Source organism: Loxodonta africana, chromosome 16 (genome assembly GCF_030014295.1).
Source record: "Loxodonta africana isolate mLoxAfr1 chromosome 16, mLoxAfr1.hap2, whole genome shotgun sequence".
Taxonomy (NCBI): domain Eukaryota; kingdom Metazoa; phylum Chordata; class Mammalia; order Proboscidea; family Elephantidae; genus Loxodonta; species Loxodonta africana.
Window position 1 is genome coordinate 34,393,442 of NC_087357.1, and position 25,142 is coordinate 34,418,583.

The 25,142-nt window shown below is 40.7% G+C and overlaps 1 protein-coding gene across 3 annotated transcripts in view; it reads right to left on the minus strand.

The window, feature by feature from the left end:
- ENTPD7 (ectonucleoside triphosphate diphosphohydrolase 7) overlaps positions 1-7,968 on the minus strand; it is a 48,347-nt gene extending 40,379 nt beyond the window's left edge. The window contains exons 1-3 of one of the 3 annotated variants that reach the window (XM_010589070.3): positions 7,858-7,968; positions 7,483-7,585; positions 5,873-6,055 (exon numbers count right to left, since the gene is read on the minus strand). In XM_010589070.3, the coding sequence (XP_010587372.2) occupies positions 5,873-6,055; positions 7,483-7,490 (191 nt within the window). In that variant the 5' untranslated portion in view covers positions 7,491-7,585; positions 7,858-7,968. Of the gene's footprint in view, positions 1-5,872; positions 6,056-7,482; positions 7,826-7,857 lie in introns of those variants that run through there. The other 2 variants (XM_064269455.1, XM_064269454.1) reach the window with 2 other exon arrangements.
- Between the last annotated feature and the right edge of the window lie 17,174 nt (positions 7,969-25,142).

Sequence of the window (25,142 nt, forward strand, 5' to 3'; positions counted from 1 at the left end):
GTTATCACCTGGCACACAAAAACCAAAAAACCAAACCCGCTGCCATTGAGGCGATTCCGACTCATAGCGACCCTATAGGACAGAGTAGAACCACCCCACAGGGTTTCCAAGGAGCGCCCTGGCGGATTCAAACTGCCAACCCTTTGGTTAGCAGCTGTAGCACTTAACCACTACACCACCAGGGTTTCCACCTGGCACATAGTGTTTGATAAATATTTCAATGAATGATCCAAGTGAACGGAAAGTGAGAAATTCTGGGGGCAGAACAACCCAGAGATATTAAGAAGAGTAGGCATGTGTCCAAATTCTGACCAAAAAGATTCAAGGAAAAGGTTACAGAGGCTTCTGGACAGGTTCTTCTCCATTCTTACAAGACAGCCACGGAAAGCCTGTTTCCTCTTTCCTGCAGAGCATGAGTGAAGATGTGTGTAGCCCTGGCTATTACTGGCTAAAGAAAGATGACATTGAGGACAACAGAGACAGAGACTCCCATCCTTCCAGCTAATGTTGAATTTCTGGGTTAACCAATTCTGAGGGCCCCTCTACCCTTGGGCTATTACTTGCAGGCCAAAGCCTCATAACTGATATATATCAGAAAAATAATAAAGAAAAAAAAATCACTTTGAAAATAATAAATACATGTCATTTAGTTTTGTACCGTCATCAGAAACTAACCTCAAAAAAAAAAAAAAAGCAAAATGAATCACTGTTATAAAAGAATATAGAGTTTCTAGGCATTGGTAAAACAGTAAGAGTGTATCAAATAATCCAGATGTACTTTCTGTGAAAAAATGTATTCATCTTTCACTGGATGAAATTAATAGTAGATTAGGAACTACAGAAGGAAATAGAAATGAACTGGAAGGCATAATAGTATAAAATATCCAAAATGAGACACACAGAGAAAAAAGACTGGGAATAAAAAAATTAATACAGCATCAGTTACCTGTGGGAAAATTCCATGCAGTTACAGATATACGTAATCAGAGTCCCCAAAGGAGAGGAAGGAAGGACAGAAAAAATATTTGAAGACATAACAGTGAAAAAATTTCCAGATTTGATGAAAACTTTAAGCCCACAGATCCAAGGAGCTCAACAAATCAAAAGCACAAAAAACATGAAGAAAACTACATTTGATCACAATCACATTGCTTAAAACAGTGATAAAGAGAAAATCTTAAAAGTAGCCAGAGCCATAACTTGATATCCATCTGCAAAAAAATGAAACAAGACCCATATCTCACACCATGCACAAGAACTAACTCAAAATGGATCAAAGACCTACATACAAAATCTAAAATGATAAAGATCATGGAAGAAAAAATAGGGACAATGCTAGGAGCCCTAATACATGGCATAAACAGTATACAAAACGTTACTAACAATGCACAAACGCCAGAAGAGAAACTAGACAACTGGGAGCTCCTAAAAAATCAAACACTTATGCTCATCCACAAACTTCACCAGAAGAGTAAAAAGTCAACTTACAGACTAGGAAAAAATTTTTGGCTATGAGAAATCCGATCAGCATCTAATCTCTAACATCTACAGGATACTGCAAAACCTCAACAACAAAAAGACAAATAACCCAATTAAAAAATGGGCAAAGGATATGAACCGGCACTTCACCAAAGAGGACATTCAGGTGGCTAACAGATACATGAGGAAATGTTCACGATCATTAGCCATTAGAGAAACACAAATCAAAACTACAACGAGATACCATTTCACCCCAACGAGGCTGGCATTAATCCAAAAAACACAAAATAATAAATGTTGGAGAGGTTGTGGAGAGACTAGAACACTTATACACTGCTGCTGGGAATGTAAAATGATATAACCACTTTGGAAAACAATTTGGCACTTCCTTAGAAAGCTAGAAATAGAACTACCACTCGATCCAGCAATCCCACTCCTTGGAATATATCCTAGAGAAATAAGAGCCTTCACATGAACAGATATATGCACACCCATGTTCATTGCAGCACTATTTACAATAGCAAAAAGATGTAAACAACCAAGGTGCCCATCAGCGGAAAAATGGATAAACAAATTATGGTATACTCACACAATGGAACAACAATGAATCCATAAAACATTTCATAACATGGAGGAATCTGGAAGGCATTATGCTGAGTGAAATCATTCAGTTGCAAAATGACAAATATTGTATGAGATGACTATTATAAGAACTCAAGAAAAGGTTTAAACACAGAAGAAAACATTCTTTGATGGTTACGAGGGTGGGGAGGGAGGGAGAGGGGTATTCACTAATTAGATAGTAGACAAGAATTATTTTAGGGGAAGGGAAAGACAACGCACAATACAGGGGAAATCAGCACAACTGGACTAATCCAAAAGCTAAGAAGTTTTCTGAATACAACCAAACACTTTGAGGGACAAAGTACCATGGGCAGGGGGTCTAGAAACCATGGTTTCAGGGGACATCTAGGCAATTAGCATAAAAAATGTAATAAGAAAATGTTCTGCATCCCACTTTGGTGAGTGGTGTCTGGTGTCTTAAATGCTTAAAAGCTACGATGCATCAATTGGTCTCAACCCACCTGGAGCAAAGGAGAATGAAGAACACCAAACACACAAGAAAAATATGAGCCCAGGAGAAAGAAAGGGCCACATACACCAGAGACTCCATCAGCCTGAGACCAGAAGAACCAGATGGTGTCCGGCTACCACCACCGACTGCCCTGACAGGGAACACAACAGAGAATCCCTGATGGAGCAGGAGAAAAGTGGGATGCAGACCTCAAATTCTAGTAAAAAGACCAGACTTAATGGTTTGACTGAGACTGGAGGGACCCCAGAGGTCATGGCCCCCGGACTCTGTTAGCCCAAAACTAAAACTATTCTCGAAGCCAACTGTTCAGACAAATATTAGACTGGACTATAAGACACAAAATGATACTGGTGAGGAGTGTACTTCTTAGCTCAAGTAGACACATGAGACTATGTGGGCAGCTTGTCTGGAGGCGAGATGAGAAGGCAGAGGGGGACAGGACATGGGAAATACAGGAGCTGGTTGAATACAGGGTAGAGGGGAATGTGCTATCACATTGTAGGGAGAGCAACTAAGCTCACATAACAATGTGTGTATAAGTTTTTATATGAGAAACTGACTTGAATCGTAAACTTTCACTTAAAGCACAAATAAAAAATAAAAAAGTAGCCAGAGCAAAAAGACATTATGTACAGAGGAACAAAAACAAAACTGAGAGACAACTTCTCCTCATAAAGAATGCAAGCCAGCAATACCACTGAATTGTATACCTGCAGAAACTTGAATTAGTGTGTTTTTTTGTTGTGTATATGGTTATCGACAACAAAAATTAAATAAATTATTTTTAAAAAAAGAATGTAAGCAAGGAGACAGTGGAACAACATCTTTGAAGTAATGAAAGAAAAATACAATCAACCTACGCATTCTATGCTCTGTGAAAATTTCTTTCAAAAAGGAAAGCAAAATACTTTTTCAAATCTTGAAAGAATTTTCCAAAGAACATATACAAGTGGCCAAAAAGCACATGAAAAGATGCTCAACATCATTAGCCATCAGGAAAACGTAAATCAAAACTACAATGAGATACCACTTCATAATAATGAGGATAGCTACAACATAAAGGACAGAAAATGATAAGTACTGGGGAGAAGGCAGAGAAATTGAAATTCTCATGCACTGCAAGTGGAGATATAAAATAGTTCACTCACTGTGGAAAACCATTTGGCAATTCCTCAAGAAGTTAAATATAGAATTACCATACGACCCAAGTAATTCCACAACTAGGTATATACCTAAAAGACTTGAAACCAGGGACTCAAACAGACACTTGTACACCAATGTTCACTGTAGCATTATTCACAATAGCCAAAAAGTGGAAACAACCCAAGTGTCCGTCAACACATTAGTGGATAAACAAAATGTGGTATACACATACAATGGAATAGTAGTCAACCACAATGGAATAGTAGTCAATCATAAAGAGAAATGAAGTTCTGATACATGCTACAACATGGATAAATCTTGAAACATCCTGAGTGAAATAAATCAGGCAAAAAAGGACAGAGACTATATAATCCTATTTATATGAAATATCTAGAATAGGCAAATACCTTAAAAAAAAAAACAAAAAACCCTCTGACATCGAGTCTATTGCCACTCATACCAACCCTATAGGACAGAGTAGAAATGTCCCATGGGGTTTCCAAGGAATGGCTAGGGGATGTCAACTGCTGATCTTTTGCATAGATACCAAATTTTATTAGTGGTTACCAGGGGGGATGGGAGAAGGAAGTGGAGAGATACTGCTAAAGGGGTACTAAATTTCTCTAAGGGTGATGAAAAAATTTGAGAACAGATAGTGGTGATGGTTATATAACATGGTGAATGTAATTAATGTCACTGAATTGTGCACATAAAAATGGTTGAAATGGCAAATGTTTTGTTACATATATTTCACCAAAGTAAAATTAAAAAGAAAAACTAAAAAAAACAACAGATCTATGCTAGAAACGTTAAAGAAGATTCTTCAGGCAAAAGGAAATGTTGAACCTACACAAAGGAATAAAGGCCCCAGAAATGGTAAATATATGAGTAAACTCTAATTTTTTTCATATTTTTTTAATCACTTGAGAAGATAATTGACTAAAGCAAAAATAATGACAATATATTGTGAAGCTTGTAATATATGTAGAAATAAAATGTATGACAACAATAGCATGAAGGCCAAGGGCGGGGGGAGAATTGAAGTTGTAAGGTTCTTATGCTATACATAAAGTGGTATAATATTACTTGGAGGGGGACTGTGATTAAAGATGTATACCATAAACCCTAAAGCAACTACTAAAAAAAAAACAAAATAGTTATCCCTAAAAGCTAACAAAGGAGATAAAATGGAATCATGAAAAAGTACTCAATCCCAAAGAAGGGAGAAAAAGAGAAAAAGCAACAAAGAACAGATGTGACAAATAGAAAACAACAAGACTGTAGATTTAAACCTAAACATAATCATAGCTTAAAAAATAATCACATTAAATGTAAATGATCTAAACACCCCAATTAAAAGGCAGAGATTGTCAGATTGGATAAAAACAAGAGCCAACTATATGCTGTCTATAAGAAGCTAACTTTAAAAATAAAGATACTAAAAACCAAACCCATTGCCATCGAGTCGATTCCGACTCATAGTGACCCTACAGGACAGAGTAGAACAAAGGGTTTCCAAGGAGCACCTGGTGGATTCGAACTGCCAACCTTTTGGTTAGCAGTCATAGCTCTCAACCACTATGCCACCAGGGTTCCAAATACAAAGATACAAACAAACTAAAGTAAAAGGATATAAAAAAATGTATTAGGCTGACATTAATTAAAAAAAAAAAAAAAGCTGGAGTAGCTATATGCTATATTAATAAGAAAGTAGATTTCGGAGCAAAGAATATAATAAGGGACAAACAGGGTCATTTAATAATGATAAAAGAGTCAATTAATCAAGAGTACATAATAACCCTCAACATTTACACACTAAAAATTTCTCAGCCCACCAAACCAAAATGGGGCTTAAGATCTTCTTTATGCAATAAGTGTCATGCCATTTCACTAATAAAAGTACCAAACCAAAACAAACAAACCTGTTGCCATAGAATCGATTCCCACTCATAGCAACCCTACAGGACAGAGTAGAACTGCCCCATAGGGTTTCCAAAGGAGCAGCCAGTGGATTCAAACTGCTGACCTTTTGGTTAGCAGTCATAGCTCTTAACCCCCCACCACAAGGGTAACACAGTAAAGATTTAAAAAGTTATCAAAATATGTATTGACTTTAGTACCAAAGCTGATCAAAATGATCTAAAGCTGACTCACCTTTCATATTGCCTGTCTCGTGGCAATGAAACACCCCAATGTCGAAAGTCCATGATTAGCATAAGCAAAAGGAGACAGGATATGAAGAAGAGTACCAGGAATGCTACTCGCTGACGGGGAAATGGACTCACTGTGGGCACCGTGAAGTACCAGGAGGCTGGGCAGAGGTAGGAAAAACTGATCCTGAAATGAGACAATCATTAGGAAGTTTGAAAAATGGTTTTTAAATCAGATAAAATCCCCTCCTAATAAAGGCAAAAAAGCATGCCAACAGAAGCCTAAATATTCTTCTAGTCTCAAATTTTGGAAAGAGACCTATATGTGTTCCTTGTCTTTCTACCATATAAATCAGAGAAGCCTTATCTACTCTTTTTCCAAAGTCTGTACTTTGGGTGCAATTCAAAGGATTATTCTCGAGTTAACGAAAAGATTCTGTTTCCCTGGGCAACCTCGTAACACTCAAGAATCAGAGCAACTACTATGAAGTAACTGGATAGTCAGAAAATTTATTCAGCTGATTAAAAAAAATTAATAGGCAATATATGCACATGTGGAAACCCTGGTGGCGTAGTGGTTAAGTGCTACGGCTGCTAACCAAAGCGTCGGCAGTTCTAACCCGCCACGTGCTCCTTGGAAACTCTACCGGGCAGTTCTACTCTGACCTATAGGGTTGCTATCAGTCGGAATCAACTCCACAGCACAGGGTTTGGTTTGGTTTGCATATGCACATGTTAAAAAATAAACATTCAAAAGGGTATATGGTGAAAAATGTTGATCAGTTTCTACGTACTTTTTAAGGATAGTTTATGTATACACAAGCGTAAATTTTATATATATGGAAATATATCTATGCACACATGCATGTGCATGCGTGTGTAAGTGCATATGTATGCCCATTCCTCTAGTTTTACACAAACGGTAGTACACCCTACCTATTGTTCTGCATCTTAGTCCCTCCCCCCCCCCACACATACACATTGAATCTATTTGACAATTGACCGATATTGGTATATGGTGATACACATTAAACTTTTTAAAAGCTTCAGAGTATCATAATGTATGGATTTAACTGTTAAGTTCACTTTCTGTATCGATTCAAAAGAACCTCAGTCTGCCTGCTTTCAAAATTCACTGCAAAACACTCTAACATCCTCAAGGGGTACCAGTTGGCATGATTAGACAGACTCTGACTCAAGACAACCCCGTGTGTATTACAGCACAACTGTGCTCCATGAGGTTTTCAATGGCTGATTTTTGGAAGCAGATCTTCCCAGGTGCCTCTGGGTGGACTTGAACCTCCAACCTTTCAGTTAGCTGCCAAGCATTTTTGCACCAGCACCTAGCCTAACTCAAAAGGAAATTTGAAAGAACATTACAACCTAGCACTTCCCAGGGCTGAGCGAGCACAGACTCTCTCCACCACTTCAGGGTTATGTGCTGCAAACTAATATTGTATCATACAAATTTGATTTTCACATCCATCTGACCAGGATGCAAGGTCCAGGTGCAGCCCCAGGGCAGACATCACTTTCACAACCTCCCAGGGTCCTCCGGCCTGCCTGCCATCTCCCACTGAGCCCCCAATCAGGGAAAAAAGTGTGCAGCCTTACCTAGCCATCGATTCCCTTCAGTGGTCTCAACGCCTGTCACCTCCTTTTCCTTTTGCCCTGAGAATGTGGCCTCCTTGTCCCAGGCATCTCTTCGATTTGCAGGCTGTAAAGAGTTGGTTGCGGCTCAGTCTCACCTCCAGCGGTGCCCACAAGAAGGCCACGGCCCCTACCCTTCTCTTCCGGCTCCCGCTCTGGATCCGTCCGCTCTTGTTCCTCGGGCCCGTGGGACCCTAGCCCGGCTCCCTGGGGGCGGAGCGTCCTCGTGAGCCAGCTCTGTCCTCGAGGAGCCGGTCGTCCCCCGGTGGTGGGGGTGAGGGGCCCGGCTTCTCCTCCCCGCTCCTCCCTGCCTCGCAGCCCTCCCGCGCCCACGCTCACCGGATCGAGCAGCGCGCCGGCTCCCTCGGCACTGCTCGGCTGCTTCAGAAGCAGCTCCCGGTGGCCCCTTGCCCAGCCGGAAGGAGGGCCGGGGCCGGGTGCGCCGCCACGTCCCCAAGGAAACCGCAGGGAGCCAATCACTGACAGGGAGCCCGCGAAGGCGGACCGCGCTCCACCCAGCGGGAGCCGCTGGCGAACCAGCTCCTTCAGCCGCACGTCCGTCCGCCACAGCGGCCAATCCTCAAGAGCGCTGGGCCGCTAGTGCCCGCCCCGAGATTTGAGCCACGTCCAATCCAAGAGGGCGTGGCCCTGTGGCTCCGCCTGGAGGCCGGCGGTGGGCGCCCAGGTGAGTGCGCCCGTGTGCCAAGCTGCGTGCGGGTGCCCTGCCCTGCTGCTTCTTCCCGAGGCATGAGGTCTCTGCTGGCTGCTTTCTCCGCGGCCACTTTAGGGCCAAGCAGCTGCGGTGCGTGGGTCTCGGAGAGTTAGCGACAGAAATGTGTCCCCTGCCCACGACCAATTGGAGGTTTTGTGCCCACCAATCCTTCCTGCCTCAAACCTTACCTTTTACCTCCCAAACTGATGCCCCGGCCTCATTGTCTTGTCCTAGGAGAAAAACATAAATTAAGAGCAGTGACATCTACACCAAAGCGCTTACATCCATTTATTCAACATCCATTGAACGTCTACTGTATGCCAGACGTTAGGAGCTGCTGTGTCCCTGTCCTCCAGGACCATACAGTAATACATACAAAGATAATGTTTCCTTAATGTTTTTATTCTTCTTTGCTTACACCAGCAGTGTCTCTCGTTTCCAGGAGGGAGCCGCTTGAACAGGATAAAGTCCAAGCGCTTTCCAACGTGGCACATCCACGACTGACTCCTGCGGCATCTTCTGCCGCGCGCTGCCCCCCTCAGCACCACTGCGGTTTCTGTCCTCTTAGGCTTTCCTCCTTCTGCCCCCCTGCCTTGGATAACTTTCCTCCGCCCACATATATATATATATGTATGTATATATATATATACATATATATATATACACACACACACATATATGCATATATATACAAATATATATGTATATAATCGCTATATATGTATATACGTTGTTGTTACGTGCCGTCGAGTCTGTTACGATGCATAGTGACCCTACAGGACAGAGTAGAACTGCCCCATAGGGTTTCCAAGGAGCGGCTGGAGGATTTGAATTGCCGACCGACCTCCCGGTTAGCAGCCGAACTCTTAATCATTGTGCCACCAAGGCTCAATCCTTAGAAATCCTATGGGGCAGTTCTACTCTGCCCTATAGGGTCGCTATGAGTCGAAATCAACTCCATGGCAATGGGTATTCATACTTTTTATATATCTATATCTCTGTATGGAAACCTTGGTGGTGTAGTGATTAAGAGCTATGGCTGCTAACCAAAAAATCGGCAGTTTGCATCTACCAGGCGCTCCTTAGAAACCTTATGGGGCGGTTCTACTCTGTACCATAGGGTCACTATGAGTCGGAATCGACTCCATGGCAATGAGTTATATTTCTATACATGGAGCCCTGGTGGCGCAGTGGTTTAAGCACTCAAAAAGTCAGCAGTTCGAACCCACCAGCAGCTCTGTCAGAGGAAGATGTGACAGTCTGATTCTACAGCCTTGGAAACCCCCAGGGGGGCAGTTCTAGTCTGTCCTACAGGGTCACTCTGAGTAGAAATCAACTCAATGGCAATGGCTTTTTTGTTTTTGTTTTGTTTTTTGGTTTCTCTAGCTACATAGTTTCACTTGTTAGGTGCAGTGGAGTTGGTTTCAACTCATAGCTACCCCACTACAGGTCCAGTGCAATCCTCACAGCTGTTGCTATGTTTGAGCCCATTGTTGCAGCCACTGTGTCAATCCATCTCATTTAGGATCTTCCTCTTTACTGAATTACAATATATTTCTGTGTCTGTTTTCCCCACTAAATAGAATTTCTTGAGGGCAGGGTCAATCTGCTTGTACATATTCCCAGTGCTGGGTACTGTCTGCCACATAAAACATGATAAATAATCAAATGAATGACTGTAGAAATAAAGACCACTCAAATGAGAACATTTGAGAGGCTATTTATTCAGACAATGCTACATAGCAAGGGAGTCAGCCACTATCACTTAAATTTGGCAGAGACCCAAAGGCTGTCAGGGGAGTAGGAAAACTTAACAGTGGGGAAAACGGGGAAGGTTTCATGAAGAGTCTCAGTGGAGGTTATTGACATGGGGAAGCTTGAGGCAGGGCTAAGTAGAAGCAGGGCATCTGATGTGATTGGTTCAGGGGAATATATTTGACTTTGGCTGGTCCTGGGTTGGAAGGCGTGGGAGGGGTGGGCAAAAAATAGGGAAGCTGGCAGGCGTTGACCAAGTCTTGACGGTTCTGGGTTGGTTGTTGGTTCAGAGTTCTATTGTCATATATGGTCTGGCCATTGTCCATTTATATATTCAGCCTCTCATAACTATTGTCCCCTCCCCCCATATTACCCTCCCCATCTGATTGAGCTCCCAAACTTACCTTTTTCAATTTTCAGTTCTCGATTTTCTCCTCTGTCCCTCAATCCTCACTCTGCTTCAAGTGTTATATTTTATCCAGACCCCCAGAAACCACGCTGAATAGAATCATTGCATAAAGTTAGGATTAACTTCAAAATTGTACAAATGCCAGATCTTTTTATTATTCAAGAGCCCAGTTCAGTGCTTATTAGGTAGATGTGGAAAAGTCTCAACTAATGCTTTGAAATCATTGGTTTTTCTATTTCTTCTCAGTTTAGTTTCAATAATTTGTGTATTTTAAAGAATTGGTTCCTTAATGGCACTGAACTGCTTGCTCATGTGAAGATTGTTGAAATGTCAAATGTATTGATACATATATACTTACCACACATACAAAATAAGAATTCATCCTTTTGATCGAAGTTTACAAATCTATTGGCATAAAATTATTTTTATTATCCCCCTATTATCCTTTTAATTTTGGCAGGGTCAGTAGTGATAATAGCTCTTCCATTCCTGGTATCAATAATTTGTATCTTTTCTTTCCTCCCTGATCATCGTAGCTAGAAGTTTGTCAATATCATTCATCTTTTTAAAGAATCAGCATTTGGGTTCACCAAATTTTCTACTGTTTTTCTATTTTCTATTTCATTGACTTCAGCCCTTATATTTTTTAGCTTTATCTTTTTTTTATTGTGCTTTAAGCAAAAGTTTACACCTCAAGTTCTCATACAAAAATTTATACACGTTATTATGCGATACTAGTTGCAATCCCTATAATGTGACATCACACTCTCCCCTTCCACCCTGGGTTTCCTGTGTCCATCCAACCAGCTCTTGTCCCTTTCTGCCTTCTCATCTCACCTCTGGACAGGTGCGGCCCATTTAGTCTCATGTATCTGCTTGAACTAAGAAGCACATTCTTCACGAGTATTATTTTATGTTTTATAGTCCACTCTAATCTTTGTCTAAACAGTTGGCTTCAGGAATGGTTTTAGTTCTGGGTTAAAAGAGAGTCCCAGGGCCTTGTCTTTGAGGGTTCCTCTAGTCTCAGTCAGACCACTAAGTCTGGTCTTTTTACATGAATTGTAGTTCTGCACCACACTTTTCTCCTGCTCCATCAGGGACTCTGTGTTGTATTCCCTGTCAGGGTGGTCATTGGGCACCATCTAGTTCTTCTGGTCTCAGGCTAATGGAGTCTCTGGTTTATGTGGCCCTTTTGTCTCTTGGGCTAATATTTTCCTGGTGTCTTTGGTGTTCTTCATTCTCCTTTGCTCCAGGTGAGTTGGGACCAATTGATGCATCTTAGATGGCTGCTTGCAACCTTTTAAGACGCCAGACACCACTCGCCAAAGTGGGATGCAGAATATTTTCTTAATAAACTTTGTTATGCCAATTGACTGGAAACACTGGTGGCGTAGTGTTTAAGTGCTACGGCTGCTAACCAAAGGGTCGGCAGTTTGAATCCGCCAGGTGCTCTTTGGAAACTCTATGGAGCAGTTCTACTGTGTCCTATAGGGCCGCTATGAGTCAAAATCGACTCGACAGCACTGGGTTTTTTTTTTTTTTCAAATGCCAATTGACCTAGATGTCCCCCAAAACCATGGTCCCCAGACCCCCACCCCTGCTACTCTGTCCCTTAAAAATTTGGGTTGTGTTCAGGAAACTTCTTAGCTTAAGTCCAGTTGTGCTGACTTCCCCTGTATCGTGTGTTGTCCTTCCCTTCACCTAAGATAATTCTTGTCTACTAGTTAGTGAATTCCCCTCTCCCTCCCTCCCCACCCTCATAACCATTAAAGAATGTTTTTTTCTGTGTTTAAAACTTTTCTTGAGTTCTTATAATAGTGGTCTCACATTATATTTGTTCTTTTGCGACTAATTTTTAAGCAATTGTTTAATTAAATAATTAATTTTTATTATTTAAATAATTAAACTAATTAACCAATAGCTCCCCTACCCCTGCCAACTACTTATCTACTTTTGTCTTGATGCAGTTGCCTATTCTAGATATTTTCACATAAGTGGGATCACACAATATTTGTCCTTTTGTATCTGGCGTATTTCACTTAGCATAACATTTTCAAGGCTTATCCATGTAGTAGCATGTATCAGAACTTCATTTCTCTTTATGGCTGAACATTCCATTTTATGTATATACCACATTTTATTTATCCATTTATCTGTTGATGGACACTTAGGTTGTTTCCATCTTTTGGCTATTGTGAATAATGCTGCTATGAACATTGGTGTACAAGTATCTGTTTGAATCCCTGCTTTCAGTTCTGTTGGGCATGTACCTAGGAGTGGAATTACTACACATGGTAATTCCGTTTAACTTTTTGAGGAACTGTCGAACTGTTTTGCACTACAGCTGCGCCAGTTTACACTCTCACCAACAGTGTCTTATTACAAGGGTTCTAATGTCTCCACGGAAACACTGGTGGTGTAGTGGTTAAGTGTTATGGCTGCTAACCAAAGGGTCGGCAGTTTGAATCTGCCAGGCGCTCCTTGGCAACTCTGTGGGGCAATCTGACCCTGTCCTATAGGGTCGCTATGAGTTGGAATTGACTCAACAGCACTGGGTTTTTAGGTTTTTAATGTCTCCACATTCTTGCCCTTTTTTTTTTTTTTGTAATAGCCATCCTATTGGGTGTGAATTGGTATCTCATGGTTTTGAATTGCATTTCCCTAATATCTAATGATGTTGAGCATAAATGTTCTTTTAAGGTTTCTTGAAGTTACCTTCCAACTGCAGTTCTAAGTCTGCTGTTATTGTAAGCTGCCATCAAGTCAGTTTGGACTTACGGCTAATCCATGTGTACAGAGTAGAACTGCTCCATAGGGCTTGCAAGGCCGTGACCTTCCAGAAGCAGATCACCAGGCCTGTCTTCCGAGGTGCCCCTGGGTGGGTTCAAATGGCCAACCACCCAGGGACTCCAGTTCTAAGTCTAGTTGCTGTATTTCAAACTCTGGTGTTCCACTAAATGGGCATTTTTGAGTAGAAATAGGATTCCTATCTATGTTTTAAACAGCACTTAATTCATATAGTTTATGAACTATATTAATTCACAAATCAAAGGTGCATCAAAACATCATCTAATTTACATTTCATAACTACTATCATAAAACAGAAAAGAAACCTGCATTTTAATCCCAACCTTCTTTCTTTGTAAAAGTTCCTTTATCCCTGTGATTTGAACACTACTTCCATATGCCCTCTAGCATTTGTAAAGCAAGGTTCTTTACAAAAGCCTGCACTGCTTATCTAATTAACAGCTCACAGGGCTCAGCAAGGCCAAAAACAAAAGGGTTGAGACTATTTTCTATCTCATTTGCTGTACCTCAACATGTTGAAACAAATTACAGAAACTCATATTCCAAAACAGGTTTTCAACTGCTCTTAAAGGCATGTGTACAATTACATTTGCAATCTTCTCAGGGTGTTCCAGGATCTACGCAGCCCTAGGCAAATTCAACCAAACCAGTCCCCTTAAGTTTTACTTTTTCTTCATTGCTTCACTTCCCTTCATTAATTTGCCCTCATTCCACACTCCATCCTGCCTTAACCTCTAACAGAGCCTAAGTAATGCGGTCTTCAGGTTTACTCATCTCTCTTCCCGTGCCTTGTAGACATCTTGTTGCCTAAAACCCAGCTCATTATCTCTCCATTCTCACCCTACGCACCCAAACCTCCTCCATCCATATTCCCAACCTTTATGAAACGCCCCCTGATTCACCCTAGCAGAAACCTGAGAGTCATTCTAGAATTTCTTCACTCTGCTTTCCCCATTCCATCCAATTGGTCACTGGGTATCCTAAATTCAAGTGCCCAAATCCTAAATCCTCTCCAATATCTTCTGATATCAGGAATGGAGGATCTACTACCACTATTTATCTTACCAAAATTAAAAGAATAACAAACCTGTCGCCATCAAGTCGATCCAGCTCATAGCCACCGTGTAGGACAGAGAAAAACCCATAGAGTTTCCAAGGAGCACCCGGTGGATTCAAACTGCTGACCTTTTGGTTAGCAGCTATAGCTCTTAACCACTACACCACTAGGGTTTCCGAAAGGATAATAAACCACCAAACCAAACCCAGTGTGGTTGAGTCTATTCCGACTCATAGCGACCCTATAGGGCAGAGTAGAACTTCCCCATAGAGTTTTCAAGGAGCGCCTGGCGGATTCGAACTGCTGACCTTTTGGTTAGCAGCCATAGCACTTAACCACTATGCCACCAGGGCTTCTAAAAGGATAATAGGTGGATAATAAAAACAATTTTATGCCAATAGATTTGTAAACTTTGACTGAAAGGACCAATTCTTTTTTTCGTGTGTGTGGTAAATATATATGTCACAAAACATTCGAAATTTCAACAATCTTCAGATGAACAGTTCAGTGCCATTAAGGGACCATTAATTACTTAAAAAAAAAAATTGTTTTAATAGCTGGTAGCAGTTTCAGCTGGCTGGCCTGCCTACACGCCTATGCCTCTCCTGAATGCTTTTCCATTCTGATATCACAATCAAATGTTATCATGCTGCTTCATGGTTTAAAATCTTCCAGTGGTTCCCCATCCCTAAGTCCAAATTCCTTAGCATGGTGTGGCACATCCTGCTGGCTCCCTACCCAAAAAGCCAATACTCCCTCTTCCTCCTTATTAACAAAATCTTAATTTTATTCAAATAATCATACTCTTTTGCTCAGTCATATGCTGAAAGGGTGCTAGGCCCTAACAGAACCCCAGGGAGTAAACTGTGATTAGTCTAAACCAATCACGGTGAACCCATTTCCTCACCAAACATTGGTTTAAATATGGCATGTGATGTAATTCTAGCCAATGACACTGTAGGGAAGTCAGCTGGGGGTGCGAGGTGAAGGAAGACACTTCTCAGAAAGCTTTTCACCATCTTAAAGAGAGACACAAGTATAAGTCAATAAAAGTTTATATAAAAAGCTTATGATAAAGTTTTAAATAAAAAGATACCTGTCATTACTGTAGCCATCTTACAACCATGAGGAGACAAGCCTGGGAATAACAGAATAGAAATATGGGGGGAAAAAAAAAACTGGGTCCTTGGTAACATAATTAAGCTACTAAGTTAACCAACACTGAAACAACCTGTCTTAGTTATCTAGTGCTGCCATAACAGAAATACCACAAGTGGATGGCTCTAACAAAGGAAAATTAATTTTCTCACAGTCTAGTAGGCAATAAGTTCAAATTCAGAGTATCAGCCCCAGGGGAAGGTTTTCTCTCTGTCAGCTCTGGAACAAAGTCTTTGTCCTCAATCTTCCCCTGGTCGAGGAGTTTCTCAGGCGCAGGGACTCCGTGTGCTCTGAGGATGTGCTCTGCTCCTGGTGCTGCTTTCTTGGTGGTACAGGTCCTCAACTCTCTGCTTGCTTCCCTTTCATCTCTTGAGAGATAAAAGGTGGTAGAGGCCACAACCAAGGGAAACTCCCTTTACCTTCCATCAGGGAGGTGACCCAAGTAAGGGTGGTGTTACAACCCCACCCTCATCTTCTCAACATAAAATTACAATCACAAAATGGAGAACAATGACACAATACTGGGAATCATGGCCTAACCAAGTTGATACACACATTTTTGGGGGGGACATAATTCAATCCATGACATTGCCCCATCAATGGACTTATTATCTGGGCAACTAAATTCCTTATCTTATTTTTAAGTCAGTTCAATCAGGGGTTTCTGCTACTTGCAGTGTCCTAACTGATACATTTTGGCATGACTCAAAATGAGAAGTAACAGCTGCAAACATCCATTAATAATTGGAACGTGGAATGCATGAAGTATGAATCTAGGAAAACTGAAGTCATCAAAAATGAAATGGAGGAAGCAGGGGCAAGATGGCGGAGTAGTCAAACACTTCCGGTGAGCCCTCTTACAACAAAGACCTGAAAACACAAGTGAAATGATTATATTTATGAAAAGCTAGGAGCCCTGAACATCAAGGGCAAAGTTAGAAAATGGACTGAGTGGCAGGGGGAGGGTGAGATGGTTCAGGAGCAGAGAGGAGCTGCCAGACCTGAATCGCCAGTAACCCTCAGGCACCATTCCAGGGAGCGACTGCGGCGGGCTGGTGGTAGCATTCGGCCACAGTTTCCTCAGGGAGAAACCGCCAGCAGCACAGCCATCTCACAACTCCGGAACTGGAACCGGAGAAGAACGACACTCTCGGCAAAAGCTAGGTACTTGCGTATATTTTACCAAGCCCCCAGCCCCCAAGCCGGCTTCAGTGGCTGTCGATTTCTCTGGGCCTGAGATAGGCTCTGCTGAGTGTCCTGAGCCATTCTCTGGCCTTGGAGAAGGAATAAATTTACAATTGGGGGAAAAGATAATCTGCCGGCTCCACTAACCTGGGGAGCTCAGAACAGAAGCGGCTCCTGTCCAGGCATAAACGGTCCGTGGACTTTCAATACCCCTCCCCGCTGCATAGACCTGTGTGGGACTATTCCAGGAGAATAAGCCCTTGTTGGCAGACTGCAACTGTTTCAGCTGGGCAGTAGAGATGTGGGTGTTTGATGTTTTACACCACTTTGCCTATTAAACAGGGTCCTCCACCTACCCATTTCAGGAGCCTAAGGGCTGGTGGTATCACTCGTCACCCAGCCACCCACAACAGGGGTCCAAGGATAAATGGTACCTCCCAGTCCTTACAACCAAAGGCATTGAGTGCCCATGGTCTGTTTGGAAAACCCACCCACCTGTACACTCCAGGGAACAGGGACATGCTCTCCTCACAGACACTCGGGGGATAGTTGTCAGCCCCCTGCCTTGTTCAGAACGTCACCCCCTGCTACAACCAGATACCTGTACCTACACCAATCATCCCTGCCACTCTAAGACTGTAGGGCAGAGCCTGTACAACAAACTTGATGACAAACTACCTGGACACCTGAGCTGAATCCATACAAGAAAAGGGAATGGACTCCTAGGCTCATACACCTGGTAACAGCTCTAGCCTTCTGGTGACAGGATGTCAGAGCTTCAAAGGCAGAAATAATCAAGCTAGCTCACTCAAGCAACCTATTTGAGCATATCAAAATAAAACAAAGCAAGAAGCTAAGATACAGTAAGCAAACATAAAACGAACTAATACAATAACTTATAGATGGCTCGGCGACAACAGTCGATATCGAATCACATAAAGAAGCAGACCATGATTGCTTCGACAGCTCTCAAAACACAGAATCGAGAGATCTTCTGGATGAAGGTGGTTTCCTTGAATTACCGGATGCAGAATACAAAAGATGAATATACAGAATTCTTCAAGACATCAGGAAGGAGATCAGGCAATACTCTGAACAAGCCAAGGAACACACAGATAAAGCAGTTGAAGAAATTAAAAAGGTTATTCAAGAACATAATGAAAAATTTATTAAGCTGCAAGGATCCCTACAGAGACAGCAATCAGAAATTCAGAAGATTAACAATAAAATTATAGAATTAGACAACTCAATAGAAAGTCAGAGAAGCAGAATTATGGAAGTGGAAGCCAGCATTAGTGAGATTGAAGATAAAACACTTGGCACCAATATATTCGAAGAAAAATCAGATAAAAGAATTTTTAAAAATGAAGAAAACTTAAGAATCATGTGGGACTCTATCAAGAGAAATAACCTACAAGTGATTGTACCAAAACAGGGAGGGATAACAGAAAATACAGAGTGAATTGTTGAAGATTTGTTGACAGAAAACTTCCCTGATATCGTGAAAGATGAGAAGATATCTATCCAAGATGCTCATCAAACTCCACATAAGGTAGATCTTAAAAGAAAGTCATGAAGACATACTATAATCAAACTTTCCAAAACCAAAGATAAAGACAGAATTTTAAGAGTGGCTAGGGATAAACAAAAAGTCACCTACAAAGGAGAATCAATAAGAATAAACTCGGACTAGTTGGCAGAAACCATGTAGGCAAGAAGGCAATGGGATGACTTATATAAAGAATCAAAGGAAAAAAATTGCCAGCCAAGAATCATACATCCACCAAAACTGTCTCTCAAATATGAAGGTGAAATTAGGACACTTCCAGCTAAACAGAAGTTTAGGGAATCTGTAAAAACCAAACCAAAACTAAAAGAAATACTAAAGGGAGTTCTCTTGTTAGAAAATCAATAGTATCAGATATCAGCCCAAGACTAGAACACAGGACAGAGCAACCAGATGTCAACCCAGATAGGGAAATCACAAAAATAAATCAAGATAAAAAAACACTCAAGACAGGGAAACAGTGACGTCATTATACAAAGACAACATTAAAACAATAAAGAGGGACTAAGAAATGATCTTTCATTGATCTTTCATATGGAGAGGAAGACAAGGCGATATAAAGAAATAAATGTTAGGTTTAAACTTAGAAAAGTGGTGTAAATATTAAGGTAACCACAAAGGAGACTAACAATCCTACTCATCAAAATAAAATACAAGAAAAAAATAGAGACTCAGCAGAAACAAAATCAACAACAATGAATAAGAGGAAAACATAATATATAAACTACTCAGCACAAAAAATTAATCAGGAAAAAGAAACTGTCAACGACACACAAAAAAAGGCATCGAAATGACAGCACTAAACTCATACATATCTATAATTACACTGAATGTAAATGGACTAAATGCACCAATAAAGAGACAGAGAGTGGCAGAATGGATGGAAAAACATGGTCCACCTACATGCTGCCTAAAAAAGACACACCTTAGACTTAGATTATAAACAAAATAAAACTCAAAGGATGGAAAAAATATATCAAGCAAACAACAATCAAAAACGAGCAGGAGTGGCAATATTAATTTCTGACAAAATAGACTTTAAAGTTAAATCCACCACCGAGGATAAGGAAGGACACTATATAATGATGAAAGGGACAATATACCAGGAGGCTATAACCATATTAAATATTTATGCACCCAGTGACAGGGCTGCAAGATACATAGAACAAACTCCAACAGCACTGAAAAGTGAGATAGACAGCTCCACAGTAATAGTAGGAGGCTTCAACACACCACTTTCGGTGAAGGGCAGGACATCCAGAAAGAACTGCAATAAAAACACAGAAGATCTAAATGCCACAATCAACCAACCTGACCTCATAGACATATACAGAACACCCCACCCAACAGCTGCCAAGTATACTTTCTTTTCTACTGCACATGGAACAGTCTCTAGAATAGACTACATATTAGATCATAAAGCAAGCCTAGGCAGAATCCAAAACATCGAAATATTAAAAAACGTCTTCTCTGACCATAAGGTCATAAAAGTAGAAGTCAATAACCGAAAAAGCAGGGAAAAGAAATCAAACACTTGGAAAGTGAACAATACCATGCTCAAAAAAGACTGGATTATAGAAGACATTAAGGATGGAATAAAGAAATTCATAGAATCCAATGAGTATGAAAACACTTCCTGTCAGAACCCTTGGGACACAGCTAAAGCAGTGCTCAGAGGTCAATTTGTATCAATAAATGCACACATACAAAAAGAAGAAAGGGCCAAAATCAAAGAATTAGCCCTACAACTTGAACAAATAGAAAGAGAGCAACAAAAGAAACCCTCAGGCACCAGAAGAAAGCAAATAATAAAAATTAGAGCAAAATTAAATGAAACAGAGAACAGAAAAACAACTGAAAGACTTAACAAGACCAAAAGCCGGTTCTTTGAAAAAATTAACAAAATTGATAAACCATTGGTCAAAATGACAAAAGAAAAACAGAAGAGGAAGCAAATAACCTGAATAATAAATGAGATGGGTGATATCACAACAGACCCAAGTGAAACTAAAAGAATCATATCAGATTCCTATGAAAAATTGTACTCTAACAAATTTGAAAACCTAGAAAAAAATGGATGAATTTCTAGAAACACTGCCTACCTAAACTAACAGAAACACAGGTAGAACAACTAAATAAACCTGTAACAAGAGATTGAAAAGGTAATCAAAAAACTTCCAACAAAAAAAAACCCTGGCCCGGACGGCTTTACTGCCAAGTTCTACCAAACTTTCAGAGAAGAGCTAACACCACTACTACTGAAGGTATTTCAGAGCATAGAAAAGAATGGAATACTCCCAAACTTATTCTATGAAGCCAGCATATCCCTGATACCAAAACCAGGTAAAGAAGTTCCAGAAGAAGATACTATTCAATGTACCCCAATAAAATCTTTCCCTTTTTAAAAAACAACTTTATTGAGATATAATTTACATGTAAAAAAACTCAGCGCAACTATTACCATATCTAATTTTAAAATATTTTCATTACCAAAAAGAATCCTCATACCCATTAGCAATCACTCCCCAGGTTTTTCATTTTTATCCAAAGTAGATTTTTTTCAAATTGACGCGAGGCAACGTAGGAGTTGTCTTATGACTAATTTAGAGCTGCTTTTTGGAATTACGGAAGCATAGACATTTGAAAGGATAATAAGACATTAGTTTCTTCAGCTCATCTGTTGAGTGGTAGACAATAATCTTGTGACAAAGGAAAACTGAAATGTTTTTACAAATGAAAATGTTTCCACAAGTCTGAATAAATATTCCAGAAAATATAAAACACAGATGTACTTTTGACGTATTTCCTTTTTACATGAAGGCCTAATGTTGATCTGTGAAGAGTTAACACGGATTTTCCCTAGAAATAACGCAAATTATAAAATTGAGACCTAAATTGAGACAAGAGTGGACGGGAGCATCACTCAGCTTTCTTGTTTCTGACTGCAGAGAGGGAACACTACACTTTGTAGCCTATTATTATTTCCCAGCATGCATTTTTATAAACCTTGAATATCTTAGTGCCAAGATAAATAGATATGACACAGGCCTTGCCATGAATGTGTCACCTGAATGAAATAAGGTACTACCATCTTCGATGTTTAATTGTGTTGTCTTTGCTTTGCTCTCAGGGGAATCCTCACTCAGAAGCAATGCATTCTTTAACAATAGTCAGGGACTGAAATAGGTGACACAGTTAAGTGAAAAAACCCACCGCTCCATTCTATAATATTTAAGAATACAGAATATCCCCACAAGTGTCAAAATATCCATTTCTAAAGCCAGGGTTGTATCTATCTTTTCACTTCAGTTATTCAATCTGTATGCTGAACAAAGAATCTGTGAAGATGGAGTACACAAAGAAGAACGTGGCTTTAAGACTGGAGGAAGGTTTCTTAACAACTGGTAATGTGCAGATGGTACAACCTTGTTTGCCAAAAATAAAGATGACTTAAAGCATTTTGTGATGAAAGTCAAAAACTACAGCCTTCAGTGTGGATTACACCTGACTGTGAAGAAAACAAAAATCTTCACAGCTGGACTGATAAACAACATCACAGTAACTGGGAAAAAAATGAATTTGTCAACAATTTCATTCTACTTGGGTTAACAATCAATGTCCATGGAAGCAGCAGTCAAGAAATCAAACAGTGTATTACACTGAGAAAATCTGCAGCAAAAGACCTCTTTAAAGTTTAAAAAAAAAAAAAGCAAAGACATCGGTTTGTGACTAAGGTGTGCCTGACCCAGGTCATGGTCTTTTCAATCACCTCTCACACATGCGAAAGCTGGACGATGAAAAGGGAAGACAGAATAATTGAGACATTTGAACTGTGGTATTGTTAAAGAACTGAGTATACTGTGGACTGCCAGAAGAATAATCAAGTCAATCTGAAAGGAAAATCAACCAGAATGCTCCTCAGAAGTGAGGATGGAGAGACTTCAGCTTGCTTACTTTGGATATGTCATCAGGAAAGACCAATAATTAGAAAAGGACATCGTGTTTGGTAGAGGGTCACTGAAAAAGAGGAAAACCCTCAATGAGATGAATTAACATAATAGCCACAACAATGGCCTCAAACATACAAATGATCATGAAGATGGCACAGGACCAGGCAGTGTTTCATTCTATAAGGTCAGCATAAGTTGGATCTGACTCGGCAGTAACTAACAACAACAGCAAAGTCATGTTTTACCCTTAACAGAAATTTGTGTAAGTCAGGAAAGACATGAAGTTTACAGCTATACCTTGTTGACGCCAGGACTGTTTGCCAAGCTGGTGGTTTTCATGCACCAGAGCAATAGATGATAGATAGATGGGTGAAGGGACACTTTTCTTTTGTAAGGTGGTTGGAAAGACTGAGAAAGGGAAGGTGAAAGGAGAGCTGTCTCAGCTTCTTTCTCTGGAAGATAAGCCTTAGCAAAGGACAGATGCAGAAGATGAGGAACAGAAATTGATTTCCCTTGAAACTCTTTGCTCCTGACATAGTTCTTGGAAAGTCTTCCTGTAAAAAAATTTGAAAACTACTGAAATTATACAGTATCTCCTCATCCCTTCAGTCTTCATTGACTGCCTCTGTCTCTGAATTCCTACCATACTTATGGTCTATTTTTCATTATTAAGGAATCAGTTTCTTTTTAAGTGGTTGTAAAGAAATCAGCCTTATTTTCATGTGTGGCTACTATACTCATACCTCATGTCAGGTAATGTATGATGGTAGTTTAGTGAAAGATGGCAATGTAAGCTGGAGGGAGTAGTGGGACCTGAACTAGACCTTCAAGAATTACGATTTTGATAAGAAAAAAGGGAGAAGGGCATGCTAGGGAACAGGATGTGTTAGCTGGAATATAAATTCAGCCGCTGTAACAAAGATTCAGATTAACAGCTATAGTTTACACAAGCTCACTCATGTACCAGCCTAAGCCCTAGTAGTCCAGAGGTGATAAGGCAGATGTGTGGCACTAAGGATGGAGGTTTCTTCTGTCTTTTGCTCTGTCACTGCTAAGGGATACCCCTTGTCCTCATAGCCAAAAGTGGCTGACATCTTCTGGGTCTGTATTCCGGCTGATAACAAGGAAGAAAACAAGGAAGAGGAGGACATATCCTTTGCTTTTAAAGAAACAACCAGATGTTTCATACATCACTTCAACTGACATCCCAGTCAGCTTAGTCACACAGCCAACACTAGCTGCAAGGGAAGCTGGAGAAAATATGGACTTTCACTGAGAAGCCATGTGTCCAAGTTAAAACGTGGGGTTTCAATTACCAAAGGAAGTGAGACTTGGTGTTTAGATAATTAGCTATGGTCTTTGCCATAAGCATGAAGAAAGATGAAAAGAAAATGACAAGAGGTAGAGGCAGAATGAGGGGAACAACTAATCCTGCCAATATAAGAAAATAAGACTACAGAGCCTGGTGAGGAGTTGTAGGTGGAGGAAGCTAGTGAGGAGTTACAGAGTGTCAGTAAGGATGGTGTTTGTTAATTTTTTTTTTTTCAGGAAGATTTAAGTGCCGGTGAGATGTAGGACTGTGTGTGCGTGTGTGTGCGCACGTACTCAGGAGAGGGCATCAGACAGTCAGTATGGGTTAGGTTGTTGCTGCTCGAGGTATGGTCCAGGGTACAGCGGCATCACCATCACCTGGAAGCCTGTCCGAAACGCAGAATTTCATGCCCAACCCAGATTTACAGAACTAGACTTTGCATCTTAACAAGTTATTCAGGTGATTAATATATACTTATAGTTTGACTAACACTGGGGTAGATTTTGCTCTGGTATGACATTAACCTAAAATCTCCGTGTCTCTAAACAACAAAGGTTTATATCTTGCTCATACTGCAAGTCCATTTGGGAAAAAGGAGAAGGTGAGCAGGGAACTCTGCTTCATCTCATCCTCACCTAAGGCCCTAGGCTGACGAAGCCTCCACCATTTAAACATTATCAGTTTTTGGAGCAGAGGAAGGGAACATGTGACCCTCTCATGCTTCTCTCAGATTTCATTGGTTAAATCAAGTTTCACGGCCATGCCTAATCTAACTTCAAGGAGGTGGGAAGAACAATACTGCCATGTGCCTAGAGGGAGGGGAACCAAAACACTAGTGAAGCCAGGGGACACTGGAGATAGGGAGACCTTTCAAGGGGTCATTACAATAACACAGATGTAAAGTGATGAGGTTCTTAAAAGGATAACATCAATGGAAAGGAAAAGGAGAGAATGAACAGAAGAAACACTTCAGAATAATAATTAATGACATATACTGAGACTGGAAGAGAGGGTAGTCAAGGGAGACTCTTAGCTTCAGAGTCTGGTTGACTGAGGAATCAGTGAAGACTTTTGTAGAAAAGGAAAATATTGGAGGAATTGGTTGGGGTGGGGAGTGGAAAGGTAGAGTTTGGAATGGACATGCTGAGTCAGAAATTAAGGTGAATATTTACTCCCCCACCCCCTCTCTCTTTCTCCAATCTCATCTTGTATCATTTCCTCCTCACCATGCTCCAGCCACATTGGCCTTCTTTCTGTTCTTTCATACACTGACCTTTGTTCCATCTTAGGGTTATTGTACTCACTGTTTCTTCTGCTGGAATACTCTTTTCTAGATCTGTCATGACTGGCTCCTGTCACCGAATGTCAACTCCTCACAGAGGTCTTCCCTGAACAAACAAATATAGCCATCCAGTCACACTTAATCACACTGCCCTATTTCAGTTATCAGCATAACCCCTACAGCTATCTGATATTTTTGTTTGTTTTGTCTTACCCCCAACCTGTACCATTAAAAAAAAAAAAAAAAACTGTTGCCATCAAGTTGATTCCGGCTCATAGCAACCCTACAGAACAAAGAACTGCCCCGTAGTTTCCAAGGAGCACCTGGTGGATTCAAATTGACCTTTTGGTTAGCAGCGGTAGCACTTAACCGCTACGCCACTAGGGTTTCCAACCAGCTCCCATTAAAAAGTAAGTTCCATGAAAGCAT